Below are 18,263 nucleotides of genomic sequence, written 5' to 3'. Positions count from 1 at the left end.
GATGTGGCCCATGGGCCTCTTGTTCAGACCTGCACCAGCAATTGGTGGTGTCTCCATATGAATCAAACATTATCGAGAGGGACGTTAAACAATCAACAAACAAACTAAAACCTTCATAACACAATTTATAATATGAATTTATCGATAAAGTTTTCTTCTCATTTGGTAAAATGTGAACAATCCAAGATAAATTATAAATACACAATATCATTTTTCATTTAGAACGGTAACCTTTTTTGGGGGGTTTTGTTTCTTTTGTCATAGCATCTCTTACATACCAAGTTTTGATATATTTTCTATTTAAAAGGTTAAATCTTATTTTCACTTCATACATGTACCTTATGACAATTTACTCATAAAAAAACACAACAAATCAATTACACATTATCCCAATGAAAATTAATGCAACAAAAATAATTAGTCTACCTTGTTGGGGGATGGTTAAAAAAAAAAAAGTTAACGCCTATCCTTGTGACGATAGCCATTAATAATTATCTAGATAACACACTGTTGTTTACGTTTACGGTCTATGATCTGAATGAAGTTTAGCTTCAAATGAATTTTACACTTTTATTTTTCTCATTCGAAGGGAATAATGACAACGAGGAACTCATGGAACTTAAATGTGAAAATGCAAAAAAAGAAGAAGAAATTATCAAAAAAAGAAAAAAACTTGCATCGATGAATCAAGAGATGAAACAAATGGAAACAGGAATCGAAAAACAAGAAAGGGAAATAAAAGAAAAGGAGGACCGAATTAAAAAAAAAGAACTTGAAATAAAAATAAAAATGAAAGAAGGTAATTAAAAAGTTTGTGTACTTGTATCGCAGCATTGTTAAGGCTTGAAAAAGATGGCGGGGCCTAATTTATATGGGAAAAGTTTGTGACGTCACACAAAAATATGACTTTTATGTATTTCTCATAATAACTAAAAATGAAATAATTTGCAACTTTTTACTGTATTAGCATAATAAACAACAATATAACTTATCAATGCATTTTAAAAAAGTTGCTAGTTAAACTCCATGTAGCTGGTTATAAACAAAGCACTGATCGCGATGAACTTGTAAACATGACGTCACATTGGTAAAAATGACGTATTGCATGTGCTGCAAGAGGCAGATTGGGGAAATTTTTAACAATGAAAAATGCCTTTAATTATTAAACAGTGTATTATTTACAGGTTTTAAAAAGTCGATTAAATACCAATGTATATTTTTGTTTAGTGAGATTATTCATTAACTACCAAAAGAATGTATTTTATTAATTTTGTCGTGTTTTTAATTACAGGCTATCTATATTTTACATCGAGATGCCTCATAAAATCGCTTTTTCGCAAGGGCATACACTGCATAGATCTGTAGCATTTTTTGAATATAGATAAAGAATATTTTCCTTAACTTGAAAAGTGCTGCTGCTTTCTTTAAATCGAGGGCGTGATATTATAAGTACACAAAATATTTGGTAAAAGTCAAATATATTTCGACATTGACCAATTTACTTGAAAATCAAAATAGCCTTTAAAAAAGCAAATTCTATTCAAAGCAGCAGCACTTTTCAGAAACTACAAAGTATGCAGAAGAAAATTAATAGCTTGAATTTTTAATTTCAATTAAGGTATGCCCTTGCGATAATGAAATTTTGTTGATGAGATACATTCAGTACACGAACTATGTATTCATCACGTGACTTTCCATCGATGGGACTAAACTTCATACAGTAGAGACTTGGTTATACTATGCTATTTCCATAAGTATTAAAGTTCTGTGAAAATAAAACAGATTAATTAAAATAAATTCAGTTTTTAAAAAATCCCCTTTTTTGCAGGCTTATATTTTTTGTTGATTTTTCATAGTAGGCCTTAACAGTGATGCGATACATATAAACTTTTAATCATTATATTAAGCTTTTGTTTTGGTAAATTTGACATACGAGAGGTATTTCAAAAGCTCTGGCAACTGTTTGATAAAAGATTAACCGTTTTACGGAAATTATTGAGTTTAATATCATTTGAAAGATCAGAAAAATATACACATATTATGACATCACTTTATAATTTTTATGTCGTAATTACTCCGAAAATGACGTCAGAATAAAGAATGTTTAGCATACTGACCATAAAAGTGACGTAACAAAAAACACAATTAATCAAATTAAAATTTTCAAGACAACTTTTGCTCATTTCTGGAACGCAAGTTAACGGACGCAAACGCCAGTTTTTGGAATGTTTACATAGACAACAGTCTATCATATAGGTTTTTATTTTGGAGATCTTCTTGTTCTGAATTGGTTTTAGCGTGTGTCAAAATTAGCATGGTTGTATCGAATCTCGCTCAAACTTCTGCGTAAAAGAGACCTAAATCTGAGAAAAAAAACAAAGTTGACAAACAAAGAAATATAGGCGATTGTATTACAAAATTTGATGGCATAAATTCGTCAGGTGTTTTAACCAGATTTGTGTGATCGATGAATGCTCAAGAGAAGTTAAGTTTAGTGTGCCCCATATTTTCCCGTAAAATCTAAAATGGCGGCAGCGCAGTTGTAACCCCACCGTACCTCCACATATTCACATATTTCAATGCATGTAAAAATAAATAAGACTTTACATGTTTGAGTAACTTATATTCATTTTTGGATTCAAAAGTCAAAAGCAATGGTGAGTTTTGAGGCGCCGAAGTTGAATTTATATGAAAAAATACGCACAGAATCAATTCGGGGACAAGATTTCGTACATTTCATTCGTAAAGGGTAAGAGTCCTGTCACTCAAAATATATTTGATGAAAACTGCATTAATATACTTCAGTTTGATACAGAACATGTTTTATTTCAAAAAGTGGAGAGCTATATAAAAGACCGAAAACCCAGCTGTATCATGTGAATAAAAATCTAAAATGAATGGTTATGATAGCATAACATAAACCGTGCTAGTGAACAAACCATACAATGAATAATGGAATTGCTGATAAACAGTATCATAGTCCTACTCTACCTCTTCGCAAATTTAAATTTTCTGTGAAATATTTTTTTTCAAATAAGCCTTTGACAGAACTTCTACAATCGTCTCATGTGGATAAAAAAGCGACTTTTCAGTATGCTAGAAATTCTATATTCTGATGTCATTTCCGTAGTTATTACGTCATAAAAATTATAAAGTAACGTCACAATATGTGTATATTTTTCTGATCTTTCCAATGATGCCAAACTCAATAATTTCCGTTTAACGGTTAATCTTTTCCTAGACAGTTGCCAGAACTTTTGAAATGTCCCTCGTATAATGTCAATTATTGAAAAAGAAGACTGACTGCGATTTCCTAATTTGGAACATAAAGGACATCAGAGAGACGTGAACTTTCTAAGAATTCCAACATTTTGGACTTTTCTTCTCAAGAATCAATCTTAATCTATGATGGCGCAAAGCATTCTCTGTTGAAACATAAAAAAATACATATTAGTTAAAAATGTTGTTGGAACCATTGAGAAAAATCTCCTCTAACAAAAAAGGCGGTCAGAAACGATGATGAGTGCAATGTCCATAAGGAAGTGGATTTCTTTCAAAACGTTCAAATCATTGCCCAGGTGGTACAGCTGTACAGTACCCGCATCGTTATTCTTTATAATTCTATCGTGTTCTATCGTGCGTGTATCCTATCGTATCGTGCGTGTATCCTATCGTATCGTGCGTGTATCCTATCATATCCTATCGTATCGTGTTTTCCGTTTATCAGGTTTTGCGTTTTCTATCGTGTTTTCCGTTTATCGTGTTTTGCGTTTATCGTGTAGATCGTTTATCAGGTTCTATCGTGTATCGTGTTTTGCGTTTATCGTGTATATTCGGAAACCCTCGCATTTTATCGTTACTATGTAAAGAAACTACTGAGCTATTCCGAGTTTCTTTTTCGTTTTGTAAATAAAAATAAGATTAATTCAACCGAAAAAGAGAAAATAAAGATATATCCCTTTCTTTTTCATCACTATAAGAAATATAAAGCGTAGAAGGAAATAATAATTAATTGCATAGTTCATGAATGAATAAATAGATTTATTAATAAATATTAGTTAAATTAATAAAATAATTATATCTTGGACTTGGTATAGCAGAGAGTAATTGTCAAAATTTAAACAGTAACTCTATTTTTCGGAAATGAAATTCGATCGATTAACTGGTCTACTTCTTTAAAAAATAATTTATCAAATTGTATGATTTATTTTGTCAAAATTAAATACTATGAAATATGATTTTCTCAAAGGAATCGGAGTTACCGGAGAAAGATTTTTGGTAAGCTACGATGTTCGCGTAGACAAAAAGCAAATAAATAAATAATAAGCAAGATATTGAAATGTATCTTTTTTAAATGCAATATTCTGTTTTTCCTTGTTTATCGTCTGATAACGTTAGAAATATCTTTATGCGCCTGACCTGCAGGTATGCACAATTTATATTTAAAGAGACATTACAGCTCGATTTCCACATTTATGTAGATTGTTTATTTAAACACTAATTGATTAAACGGTGAAAATGATATCGATGCTGAAAATTTGAAGCATGTTAGTTCACTAATGATCTCTACACCTGGTATTGAAGATCAGCCGGAAGTACCTTTGTTGTTTTTATAGGACCGTCAAAAACTATTACAAACAACATTTTTTTTTACGGTTAAATCAGATTTATTTACTTTTAAAACCTATAATTTTCGGAAAGGTCATACCTTCAACTTTGCGAGAAAATTAAAGAAAGTTGCATTTAAATTTTTTGTCGTTTTATTTTTGCGTAAAATGAGCTGTAGTGTCTCTTTAAAATCTTGATGTTACAAATATACTATAACATAATACAATGATCCAGATGATTTTAACAACGATTTTGGTCGTATACGTTCAAATTTTAAATTTATTTTTAAAGCTAATTATAAATTCTTTGACATATGTCTAAATTAATAAAAGAAATCAAAATTATAAAATATAATCAATGAAAATATTCTACCCAATTTATCACACCATGGCTGTTACTATCAAATTGAAGATTTTCATTAATTTATCTGGCATTAGATAACATAAAAATAATATATACATGTACAGGGGAAAGCATGATGTTTTTTAACTCTTTACAACTTACAGAATTGCTTTGCAACTAACATTGAATCCTCACGTCATAGAAATATTACTTTACCATTTCCCCGCAAGCTCTTTATAGCAGGGTACAAATTTCTCTAAAGTTAAGCGTAAATAATGTTCTGGAATAATATTCTAATTAGAAAATATAACTTTTTTAATTTTATGAGATTCAAGCAAGTATAAAATGGTTGGAATTTGGCAATAAATTGAAGATTAAATGAACTTTTTAAAGTGCGTGAAAATGCGTGATTGCGGGGAAACGGTAAATGCGTGATTTTGCGTTGGAAATAGGAAATGGTATATGCGTTAAAATGCGTGACTGCGGGGAAGGGTGTTAACAGCTTACCTTTTCGGCATGGAAATAAACTCAAAATATAATCCATCGGGATGCCAAAAATCAAAATAAATCGAAGACATTTCCTTCCAAGAAAACTGACAAGTATGTGTAGCTCTTTAATTAGCACACTGTCTTCCTGTGCGGTCAACCCCCCCCCTCCCCCTTCTCCCCTAACTGAAACCTCGGCCCGTGTGTGTGTGATCACCGTCAACATACCTGTACTGATTTCTCACCCGGGGCCAATTACTAACCTCGAATACTACTTGGTTCTAATGAAACTCATCTACTTATTTTTGGGATTTTGTTCCTACCTTGTTTGAACAATTTTATCAATGATTTAATTCAAAATGCATTAAATAATTGCACGATTTATGGATTAAAAAATCCTCTTGAATGTTAAAAAAAAATCAAATATATCAATTTAATGAAATGAAGTTCCTAAACTCACTCCGTTGATTCTTTTTCATTTCGTACAATGTTTCCATTATGTTTATGTAAATAAGTCTTTAAATAAACATAAAAACATATACTGCACTTATGGTACGTGCACTTTCGGGTCATTGGGTTTTCTACGTAAAATGGACAAAATTAATTCTAAGAAACAATTTCATTGATCGTAGAAACGGATGAAATAGTTCTAACATTCTAAACTATGAGAATAAGCTCGCAATATTTTTTAACGATATATTACTATAAAAATAAAACAAAAAGAGTCGGCTGATCCGCCGTGACCATGCAAGACTAATAGATACACCGAATCAATTTATAGTATTTATCGATTTTATTCCATACGTATATAACTTTATTTAAGAATTCAATATGATATTTGGCTGTTTGGTTAGATCTTGTTTAAATTGGTTGCGGACTTTCAAAATATCGCACTTCGAATATGTCTTACATGAGATTACCGGGTCAGTGTAAAATTATTTTTAAGGTTTAATAATTCCTGTGCGTAATTAAACCTATTTTTCGTTATTATTAGAAACAGTACACTCAGAATTTAATAGCAATGATTTATAATTATTTAGTCGGAAAGTCGAATTTCACTCTTTTAATATTTGTTAATTATTTTTCCTATTTTGTATTTTAAAGAAGAAAGTATTTAACCATTCAATGTTCGTTAATAAATACGAGGTTTTAAGTATCTGTAATGTAAAATGTCTACATGTACATAAACGTACATGTGCAGTTGTAGCAGATTCATTTTCTCATGACACAGTTTACATATATTAATGCAGATCGCCGTTATTAATAATTATTTAGACTTCTATTCAGAAAATTTAGTTTTCTTGAACTGTTTCGTTCTTGATAGATCTATCATGTTGAATTTATTAATTTTGTTAAAGCCGTTTTCTTTAAACCTTTCTTTCGGCTGGTCTCCAACTTGTATTTTTTTCTAAGATATGAATATTTAATTGCGATTTTTGGATACATCGCAGATTGTAAGCTTTAGACATTTAATACAAATATTTAATTTATTGCGTAAATTTCTTCCGTGAAACAACTTGGTAGTTGTAGATAAATTTATTAAATAGAAAAATTAAATTGTATATTTTTCATTCAAAAATAATAAATCTGTTTATAGAGTTTCAAAAGTCACACACTTGAGAAGAAATTAAAAAAAAAATACAGTCTCCATTTTATAAAAATCCATTTAATCACTGTCAATTTTTATATAAATAAAAAACAACTTTTGTAAAATTAATTCAGAGATCTCAGGATCTTTTTATAATTAAATTTACTTTATAGTTTAGATTTGAAGCTCTGAGAGTATTTAAATTAAAATATAATTTAATTTAAATAATCTTTAATCTTTAAATTAAATTCAAAATAATATTTTCGTCATGTCAAAAAACGTTCCGTATTTTGAAACAATCCTATCAGGTTTTGCGTTTATCCTATCGTGTAAATCGTTTATCAGGTCTATCGTGTTTTGCGTTTATCGTGTTTTGCGTGTATCGTGTTTTGCGTTTATCGTGTTTTGCGTTTATCCTATCGTGCGTGTATCCTGTCCTATCGTGCGTGTATCCTATCGTATCGTGCGTGTATCCTATCGTATCGTGCGTGTATCCTATCGTATCGTGTATCCTGTAAAGAATAACGATGCGGGTACTGTAGTTTGCGCCACACTTATAACGAAATATATGGAGATAACGAACAGTATTCAAGGTCAAAAGTCTACTAAACAATACAAATTTGTAGCAAAGCAAAGTCACCGTGTTGTGCTCCTTGTCATGCAAAAATAACTGATAATAAAAAATTCCCGAAATAACCGGGAAATAACTGAAAAATCCGTCGACAATTCGAATTCAGTGTATAATAATGGCCTGAAGAAAACGTTAGACAGCATTTGACTCATTGATAAATTGTTTTTGCTGACAATATACAATTATGGACTGTTTAGAAGGGAGTCATCCCTAACTTTATAACGTCTGAGTAGGGTTGTCACCCGAGGGCGCTTGCGCTTGTATATATAATACATGTACATATAAAATTTATAAAATTGTATTTTAGCCATACAGATGAGCTGTTCTCATCAAAGCATATACGATATCTAATGGCATTCAAACGCGTTTTTCTTTGTAAGGACGGTCGACTTATTTCCAACACATTTTAGTCATGAATTAATCGTTCACAAAATATCCACATTATGGGGCACTTTTTCATATAAAATGGCATCGTTACGATATATATATATATATATATATATATATATATATATATATATATATATATATATATATATATATATATATATAAAAGTTACTTGATCCGAAGGGTCGTATCACGTCGAGTTGACAGACGCGGATCATCACGTCTAACGAGACGCGAAGCGTCGAGTTTGATCTGATGATCCGCGCTTGTCCACGAGGCGTGATACGGCTCTTCGGATCAAGTTACTGTTATAATGATAAATTTATTAAATACCCTCTCTAACTGGCTAAATTTATTAGAATAACCCTTAAGAGATCAATGGTATAATATCAATCGAATAAACAAAGCATTACAGCAAAGGACTTTTTAACGCGCAAGAAAAATAGCGTCATATTTCTGCGTACAACGTAATCAGTTTCAGAGAGTGGTGATATGGATTCAGAAAACCACAGTATGGTGATCCGGAAAGTCGGAACACGACGACACGTGATTGCATGAAGTTAATTATCAGTAAAATTGAGTGATACACATTGGGTATATAATAAAAAAGAATGTCCCGGTAGGGAACACTTACTGAGTATCGCTTATTCAGTACTATTAGAATGCTTGTTAAAGAAAATATAATTTTTATCTCTCAGCGATTCGAAAATAAAGTGCTTCTCTTTGCCTGTAAAAAAAAAATAATGTTAAAAAAGTTGCCACAATTGCAAAAATACAATAATTGTATTTTTTCAGTTAAAATATACGTTATTGAATTGATACATGTAATTTTTATTTCAAATGAATCTAAGCTGATTTTCAGATCTATCGTATTCTATTACAGAAAATTCCATGTTAAGCGAGCCTTTTATACCCCTTCCTGGAGAATCAAAAAGACTGGATGAGAAAGTAAATGATATGTTATATATAAATTTTAATGATAGATGTAAGATTCCTTAAGACATTTAATTTTCTGCAATAATTTTTATATTAAGAATTTATTTTCTCTAATCTCCTATAGCATATTACAAATTAAGCATACATCTTAAAGAAAAACGGGTAATATACCAAAGATAGTCGCATTAATTTTACTAACAACAGTGAGTATTGAAGTCAAATCTTTAACAAACCCTCAAATCTTTTCGTCTTATCTGGCATAAACATAAAAAAAGCAGAACAGAGACCACCAAGCATCAAATATTTGCTTTGTATATATCCATGCCACTTATCTATCCCTTAGGCATAACGTAGGCTAATACTGAAGTGGCCAAAAAATAACAAAGAAATATTGCACAATAATAACCTAAATTGGCAGCAGAATGTATTACGAATGTGACTTTAATTGGCTTTTGCATAAAAAGAGTAAAAAGAATGTATTCTCGAAGATCTGCTTTATTTTCGTGTTCAAATAGAGGTCACATGTCTAAGAAACTGATAATTATTTTTGTAATATTATTCTGATTCAGGCCTCGAAGAGGATTTTGATATTTAGGCGCCAGTAAGCTTCTAAATCAGAAAAAAAATTAAAAGTTTAAGATGCCAAGCATATTTTTCTTAAGTGCCAATTTAGAAATACGGATTAATAACTGATTTGCATTAGTTTTCACCCAGTTTTCATTGAGATCCCTTGAAAAGATCAACATACTTAATTCATTAGAGGACAGAACCTTTTCCCGAAGAAAATGTGAGCCATATCTGATATTTTAGGAGCAGAATTGCTTTCGGGGCAAATGAGAATGCCCATAAAATATTTGAAAAACCTAGAAGATTCGCTAAAAGCACCTTGATCAAAGAAACCTTAAAAATTTTGCAATACATTCTCAAGGGTTCGGGCAGCCACGGTAAAGTTTGGGGCCGAAAACGGACCCCTTGTTACAAAAAGAAAATCTAGTAAAGACTTTCCAGCCAGCGTTGTCAGACAGCACTGTTCAACTGAATGAGAACAAATACCATCCTTAGCCTCTCAAAAGTGAAAGCTCAACTTTGATGAAACCGATACTGATGTTATAGAAATTCGATCTTCGTAGAAAACGTGGAGGACCTTACCACCCGTTCACACAGAGCTGCGACTCTACGGCGATCGTCCTGATCAAGCCACGATCTGAAATTTTTTTTGGATCGGGGCAGATAGCAGCCGATCGGCGTCAAAATAGAGCAATTTGGCAAATTATGGTCTTCGTTACGACCGTACTACGATGTCCCTACGTCAAACGCGCTGCTAACAAGGTTCTACTACGATGTTACGCAGACCGTTGCCGACAAGCAGCCGTGTTTAGTGCGTTTACGCTACGCTGCCACTACGACATTGAAGACCATACTACGACGCTACACAGACCTAGATGACTGTACCGCGATGTCGCTACGGTGGTGCCGATCATATTACGATTGCATTACGCTTCTAGTACGATTTTGGTGATGATGTAAATATATCTTGAAACTGCAGATTTTTTTAGTACAATTTTTAGCGATGATACATATTTTGCGACCGCAGTTCTTTTTCCGGCCTTTACCACATGGTTTAGGGCATTTCAATTATTATACTCCCGCTCCGAAGGAGAGGGGGGTATACTGTTCTACCCTTTTCTGTCTGTCTGTCTGTCTGTCTGTCTGTCTCTCTGTCCATCTAGCTGTCTGTGTGTCCGTCCGAAACAAATTTTCGTCAGAGTTTTCTCAGCAACTACTCAACGTAGATGCTTGAAATTTTAACACAATCTTCTCTGAGGCATGCCATATGGTGGGATACATTTTTGCTCAAATCCGATGTCAACTTCCTGTTTGTCTGTGCGTCTGTCCATTTCATACATGACAACTCTTCGTAGCTGTTTTCTCAGCGACTTCTCATCGTAGATGCTTGAAATTTTAACACAATCTTCTCTGAGGCATGCCATATGGTGGGATACATTTTTGTTTAAATCCGATGTCAACTTCCTGTTTGTCTGTGTGTCTGTCCGTTTCATACATAAAAAATTTTCGTCACAGTTTTCTCATTAGCTATTCATAGCAGATGCTTGAAATTCTTTTACCGACTTTGTTGAGGCATGTCATATGGTGGGATTAATTTTGATATGAATCTGATGTCAACTTCATATGCCTGTAATTGAACTTTTGTAAACAGTATATTAACATGATAGTGCTTATTTACAACAGAACGGGGGTATTACTGGTGAGCATTGGCTCACAGATTTCTTGTTATAACAAGATGTGAAAATGCTCAATAGTAAATGATCATCAAGTATAGTGTCACCCTTTACATGTAGTTAACAGATGATGATTGGTCAAATATCAGCGGTATAAGAACAAACTCTTGTCTGATAGGTCGTGATATGATCGGCGTAAGGTCATTGTAGGTCTTCGTAGGATCATCAGGCACGTAGAGAGATCGTAGTGAGAACGTAGCACGAACGTAGAGGAAGCGTTGTATGAGCGTGCATGGTAAGTTCCTACGCTCTCTCGATCATGAAGATCTCTCTACGATGCTTCCGCGCTGCTTGTACGATTACGACGCTTCTACTACGCCCTTTTTACGACTTCACCCCGATTCTTGTTGGCCACGATCCCGCTACGCTTGTTTTGAACATGTTCAAAATAAGCGTGGTGAGAGCGTAGAGCTATCCGATCATGAAGACTCTACTGCGATCATACTACGCTTCTGACGACCCCACGACGTTCCTCCTGCGATTTGTCACGATCGGTCACGCTTTCGACCACACTTTGATCGCAGTAGAAGCGGCGTCTATGTATGAACGGGGGGTTACATGTACTTAATTGGTAGTGAACTGGATAGTATTATCTATGTTCTGAGAGAAAACGGCTCAGTTATTAATACACAAATTGTGTTTGCAGCAGGAAAAGGGATTATAAATGAAACTGATAAACTTTACTTTCTTTGAATGGTGGGAATCTACAATTAACTACATTTTGAGCTAAATACTTTTACAGCGAATTAATTTTGTGAAGCGTCGTGGCTAAGCTACATATTAGATCGATAACGTTGAAAATTTGGAAGAACTGAAATCAAAATTTTTTTAACACTTCGAAAAAAAACCCGTGACAGATCTAGAGTATGAATTTCCCTTAATTAACTTCATTATTAACTGGGTTCAAGCTGGATTGACCATTGAGCTCATGTCAAACTGGACAATGGCCTCGGAGGATCAAATTGTGTCGAAATTGCGGGGCTTGGGGATAAACACTAGATCACAGCCGTCTTCATGGGGACATTCTCATTTTTTTTTTTCATTTTTTTTTTATTCATAATAATTATTATGCAATTCAAGTAAATATTTGTTGTCTTTTAAAACCCCATTCATACGACATAATTTGCATACCTCGGTATATTTACATATATGCAAATTTACATACATGTACAATTTTTGTAGTATGAACTGATTTCCTCACATGTAAATTCTATACAGTTGAGTAAATTTGCACCTGGTCAAGACTAGGTGCAAATTAACTTTTGCATATATTTTGTTGCAAATGTTTAGCTCTCATATGTAAATTCTATCATATGAACACACAGCCATTTTACTTGTGTAAGAATTTCGTATTGTTAATTGAAAAAATCTCCATTTTAAGCGTTGGTACTGTTGTAGCCTATAAAATGCATAAAATTAGCTGTAAAATATCAGCTGCATGGTAAACGTGGATATGAAAGGTCTAAAAATTTTGATTTTTAATGGTCATCCTTGCTCTACTTAAACGATAGATGAAAGTGAATCGAGTTTCGTAAGGTAGATCTGTTAGTGTATGGCTTTTCAAGCCAAGTTTTAAAAGGACACGCTTGACCCCCGTGCTTTGTACTTTCCCAAGATGGCTTTCTCCATTGCCACTTTGGAAATAAGGAGCCATTATTTCCTCTGAGATAATTTTTTTTGAATTTGCAAAAACATATGCATCGTCCACCCTTCCTGGCAAACCTTTGTTTCTGTCTTAAACTGTGGTTGCAAACACCCTGCAGAATGAGTAGAATTCCTTACTGTTTATGTACTCTCCATGAAAATGCTTTTGAGCTATGGCAGGAATATTCATGAATTGCCCTAGGATACTGTAGCCCTTTATTGCTTTCTTCAACCTCTCTCACTTTCAAAACCGAGGCTAGCTACTGGCAAGTAAGAATTAAACAACCTCGATCAAAGTAAGCATTTAAATTCGTTAGTATACTGACACGCAAAAGAAACGTAACACCCTACTTTACGGGGATTAATTATGTAAAGTAACGAATTTTGTATTTTAGAATTATAGATATCTTCAGTTTGGTAAATATCGGCAATTTTACTCTTAAACGATTTTCATACCATAACCGGAAGTCAAGTCTGAGTCTGCTTAACAGAAATCAAAAATTGCATGTTTAAAAATTTATTTGGCAATATTATGGAGTTTTAAGGGATTTGACTGATAATCAGTAAAATGCAGCAATATTTCAAAAAAACTTTCCTTTGGGTACTCGTAACGATACTAAGGCTTTTTGAAAATGGCTTGCGTACGCATTTCTATTGATCTAGCTTGAAAATTTCAATGTAAAGATGATGGAGAGTTCCTGGTGCAGAAATTCACTACATTACGCCTGAACATTGCCTAACGTATCATATGCATTGAGGACAATTTTTGTACCGGAAGTCCAAGGGTGGCTACAATGCTCTAAGTTGGAGAAAATTCGACCTAATCATCTGAAAAACAGGTATTTAAAAATGACAAAGAATAATTCCTTTGCTCAGATCTCGATATTGATGAACCAATTGTATCGTAGAAATTAAGCTGCAATTGTTGTTTAGGGCAGTTTTCACGTTTTACTTGAATGGCTGGGAGGGGGTCTTTAAACAGTCATATTTCACTTAGTAAATCAAAAATATAAACATTAAAATTATTATCAAATCTCTCATGTTCTGGAGAGTGAGTTTAGCATAATTGTATTCAATTTTAAAAATCATTAGATAAAAAATCAAACATGTGTAGATAACTGCTTGTTGCGTTTCTTTTGCGAGTCAGTATAGTTAGTTTTCGTATGACGCAATTTCCCTTCAAGTTATTTCCCTTGGCTACCATCTTGGAAAATTTCACTTTTTGAGCTTCCAATCTTTAAACATGTATAACAGAAATATGTTCGCAAAAATTTGTTGCTTAATATTTAAATTGAAAAAAAAAAAAAACCTTTTGTTAATATATACTGTAGAAGTACTTTTTTCCGCGTGGTATTAATTTACGCTATGTACGCGATTACACATTTTCCGCGGAAATTTGTCCAAGCGTACTTGATATAAATGTAAGGAATATAGTGACAATCTAGAAAACCCGCGTAATTTTCTACCAGCGGATTAAACAGAAATTGAGATTCCGCGGAATTATGACCCCGTGGAAAAAAGTACGTCTACAGTATTCGAAAAAAAAATGGTTTTCTTTGCCTTATTTTCCTGTATGACAAATTTATATTGGTTGAATAATGATCCTGTTCCCACGTCCGGAATTTCCAGTGATCTGTGTTTATTTTTTCTCTTTATATATGTATTGGTTAGAGATTTTTCATACATGTCTAAGACGGAATTCGATGTCGATATCGACGTTATCAACAATATTATGTCGATATCGTATCGATATCGATCATGATGAGCACTATTAATTTGAAATACTTGGTACCATATACGAGACTTTGTGCTATGACGATGTCGTCAATATCGACAATAACATGACGATATCGTGTCGATCCTTTTTGTAGAATTCATTCTCATGGTGAGTTATAACATAATTTTGAAAGGTCACAAGTGATGGCAAATTTATTTATTATTATGATAAGGAAAGGGATAGTGGTTGTTTTTGTTTTAGATAAGGTTCAGAGTAAGATGTTGGTCTGTTGGTATGTTTTAACAATCAAGATTCGATATCGATACGATATAGACGATATCGACAGTAAGGTGAACTAATTAATCTGAAAGTAAATATGCAAGAGTGTTGCCTGAAGAAACAGAACTCATTGTCGTGGGATATGTTAAAAATGAAGATTTTGTATTAGGGTGAAGGTTGGTTAAGTTATATATTTTAACAATCATCATTCGATATCGACGATATCTATGACAGGTACAATCTTCGAAAAAGTAAAGTTATTAAATATAAAACAATTGCAAAGAAACAGGGACGGTATTTACAAAGATCTGAGCTAACATGATTCGATATTGACACAACAGAGAAAGTTTTATGAAAGATAGATTCAAGGGGGCTACTATTTTTTCCATTGCGGAATATTTCGCGCATCATAGGAAGCGTATTTATTGTTTTAATGCAACTTTTTTCGCTTCATTATTAAAATTTAACAAAATTAAGAAATTATAGGTTTAAAATATAATTACAATTTGATATAACTGATTTTTTATTCGGTTTTGCAATTGATGGGTAGGTTGAAGTCGCTGCAGTGTCTTTTTGACGTTATGATAACCTGTAGCTCTTAAAGAAAGGGGTTGAAAAATATTATTTAAAAAAAAATAATAAACATACGGTCTTAAAATTTAAAACATAAATGTTTGAGAAAATCTTCAAAGCCAAAAAAAAAAAAACCAATACTAATGTTATAGATGGAAAACATAATTCTTTGAACAATCATGATTCAAAATCGGCACAAAATCGTAGGTATTAATAGTGAGTAAGACTTCTTAAAACAGAAAGTATTGTAATAAACAAACAGTGATAGTGAAATATTATAGTAAACAAAAAAATTTATGTGTCGATATCGTAACTACATCGTGTCTTGAACACAACTCAGATTTTTTAGATCAATCACTGTTTGTTATCTACCTTCCTTTCATTCTCCTTTTGGAAAACATATAAATACTTCCAGCAGATGATCCATAATGGCTTAGAAACCTAATAGATGCAATTATACATTGTAGATTTTCGAACACCAGAGAGATTGCCGATAAACTGTTGTCCTACATCTTACCGAAGACCCCAAAACAGATGATAGCAATAACCACCTTTTTCTTTACATCCACTGCTCCTCTAGTCTTTTTGAAAGGGGACTAAACATTTCCCGATATTTAACAAAATTAAAAAAAAAATTTCTTTCATCGTTTCAGTGAAAATTCCCATACTAACCTCTGTCCTTCAAGTCGTTAAGTTTGCTTCTTTTGTAGCAATCAGTGGATCGAATATTTTCTACTTTCTTTGAGGAACATTAAAAAGTTAGTCCTACAGTTTATACCCAAATCGTAAGAAAATACCTTTTTCTATGCAAATGCTCTATATATTCTGAATCGGTCTATCTTCTTATTTTCAATAACAATTTAAGGATTTACTTATAGTACATAATTCTGGTCTGATAGCATAGCAAATTTACTTTTACTTAAAGTGTGAATTTACACACAAGTTAATTTACACACAAGCAATTTTTCGTCGTATGAATGAGGTATTAATTATTTACTATAAAAATGAGGCACTACCAATAAGCCTTTGATTTATACCAATAATGAATTAGCATTTGATCTTACCAATAAAGAAAGTTTATATTCATTTAGGCAATTTCCTTTCATCACAAGTAATCTATGATTGGAAAACGTAGAAATGGCATCCAACTTACAAGTTTCCCACTGTCTGGCACATAACCCACTCGAAGAACCATTAGGCAACACAGAGGCAGTATGTGAAAAAGTATATTGCCTTTATATCCAAAATTAAAAGAAAAGCAAATCTTTCGAAAGGACAAAAGTCTCTTTGTATTTTTTATGTATTTAAAGCACACATGAGGGAAGATATTTCGTCAGAAAGCAATATAAAAGTTGTCTATGTACTAACGTGTTGTCCGACCGATAACAACTTCTTGTATCAAATGTTTTTCAATCAAATTGCCAAACAATTAAAAGACTCTGGGGTCACTCCTATGGTTCGATCTGACGATGTCTTAATTAAAACCCCTGTCTGCAAAGTGGTTGTCAAAATGTATCAACACATCGGGAATTCGCCCAACATCATATGTTGTAGATTCAAGGAGACCGGGATAAACAGCTGTCTTCAGTCTCATCTTATCTTAAAAATGAATTTTTATTGGGTAAAATGATAGAAAACTAACTACAGCTTTAATACCTGACATGTATTGCTATTATAACATTTTATAAATTTATCATTTAAGCACTATCACTTTGCGTTCATTTAAACATTTTTTTTTTCTATCAACTATTATATTGGTAATGTAATCTACCATCATGGTGTTGAGTTCACCGAAAGGTTATCTGCCGAAATTAATGGTACACCTTGGCCACCAAAAAAAAGCCAAAAATTATGTTCCGCCAAAAAATATACAGTATTATTTCAAACTATAATATCAACAATTGATTACAGTTTTTACGGTTTAAATTTTATGATCCTCCGCACTGCTTTAACGATAATTATCAATTATTAAACTATGTCTCTACTGAATAAGAATGTACTTGACAATCAATTATTAGTTCACCCGTCCAAATTACGTATTGTCAATTTTCTGTAGCTTACAATTATCTGGGTCTGCTATTGTCCTTTGCTCTACCTCAGCAAATTTTGTGTGCACGAGTGTGACTAAAGCATAAAATGTGTCAAAAAAATATGACGTGTACATTACTTACCTAAGCTTCCTTAATCCTCTTTTAAAAAATGAAAATATCCATTGCTTCAGAATTCGATAATTTTAACATGGTTACCAATTTAGAGAGTAATGGTGAAATTTTAGATGCCAATAAGAAGTTATAGGCACCATGGCGACCAATGTCATCGCCATGGAGAGCCCTGCTGATTTAATTTATATGTACATGTCAGCATTGTGATGAAAAGGTAAAAATGGAAAATAAATGCAATAAAAGACGTATATGCACCTGTGTTCAGCATTTTTTTTATTTTTCATTTCACACTTCACTTTTTTTCTATTTCATTTTTATCAGTACATTTCGTCTCAACCTTAACAAAAATACTATAGGAAACTATAGTTAATCATAGTTTACTATAGTTAACTATAGTACCAAAGTTATAACTTTTGAATTTGATTTCCTATGGTGAAAACTTTGGAACTTTGATTTACTATAGTATAAACTTTGGAACTTTGATTTACTATGGTGAAAACTTTGGAACTTTGATTTACTATAGTGAAAACTTTAAAACTTTGATTTACTATGGTGAAAACTTTTGAACTTTGAGTTACTATAGAGAAAACTTTGTAACTTTGCTTAAGC

At 32.5% G+C, this 18,263-nt stretch overlaps 1 protein-coding gene across 1 annotated transcript in view; it reads left to right on the top strand.

The window, feature by feature from the left end:
* The window catches only part of LOC134228513 (uncharacterized), a 57,576-nt gene that overhangs the window by 16,768 nt on the left and 22,545 nt on the right, over window positions 1–18,263 (top strand). The window contains exons 4-5 of the mRNA XM_062710172.1: window positions 590–799; window positions 8,927–8,991. Coding sequence (XP_062566156.1) covers window positions 590–799; window positions 8,927–8,991 — 275 coding nt within the window. The remainder of the gene's footprint in view (window positions 1–589; window positions 800–8,926; window positions 8,992–18,263) is intronic.

Source organism: Saccostrea cucullata, unplaced genomic scaffold (assembly GCF_032062105.1).
Source record: "Saccostrea cucullata isolate Sc308-1 unplaced genomic scaffold, CSIRO_AGI_Scuc_v1 ctg213, whole genome shotgun sequence".
NCBI lineage: Eukaryota > Metazoa > Mollusca > Bivalvia > Ostreida > Ostreidae > Saccostrea > Saccostrea cuccullata.
The sequence above is the reverse complement of the archived record's forward strand: the minus strand, read 5'-3'. Positions and strand labels throughout refer to the sequence as shown.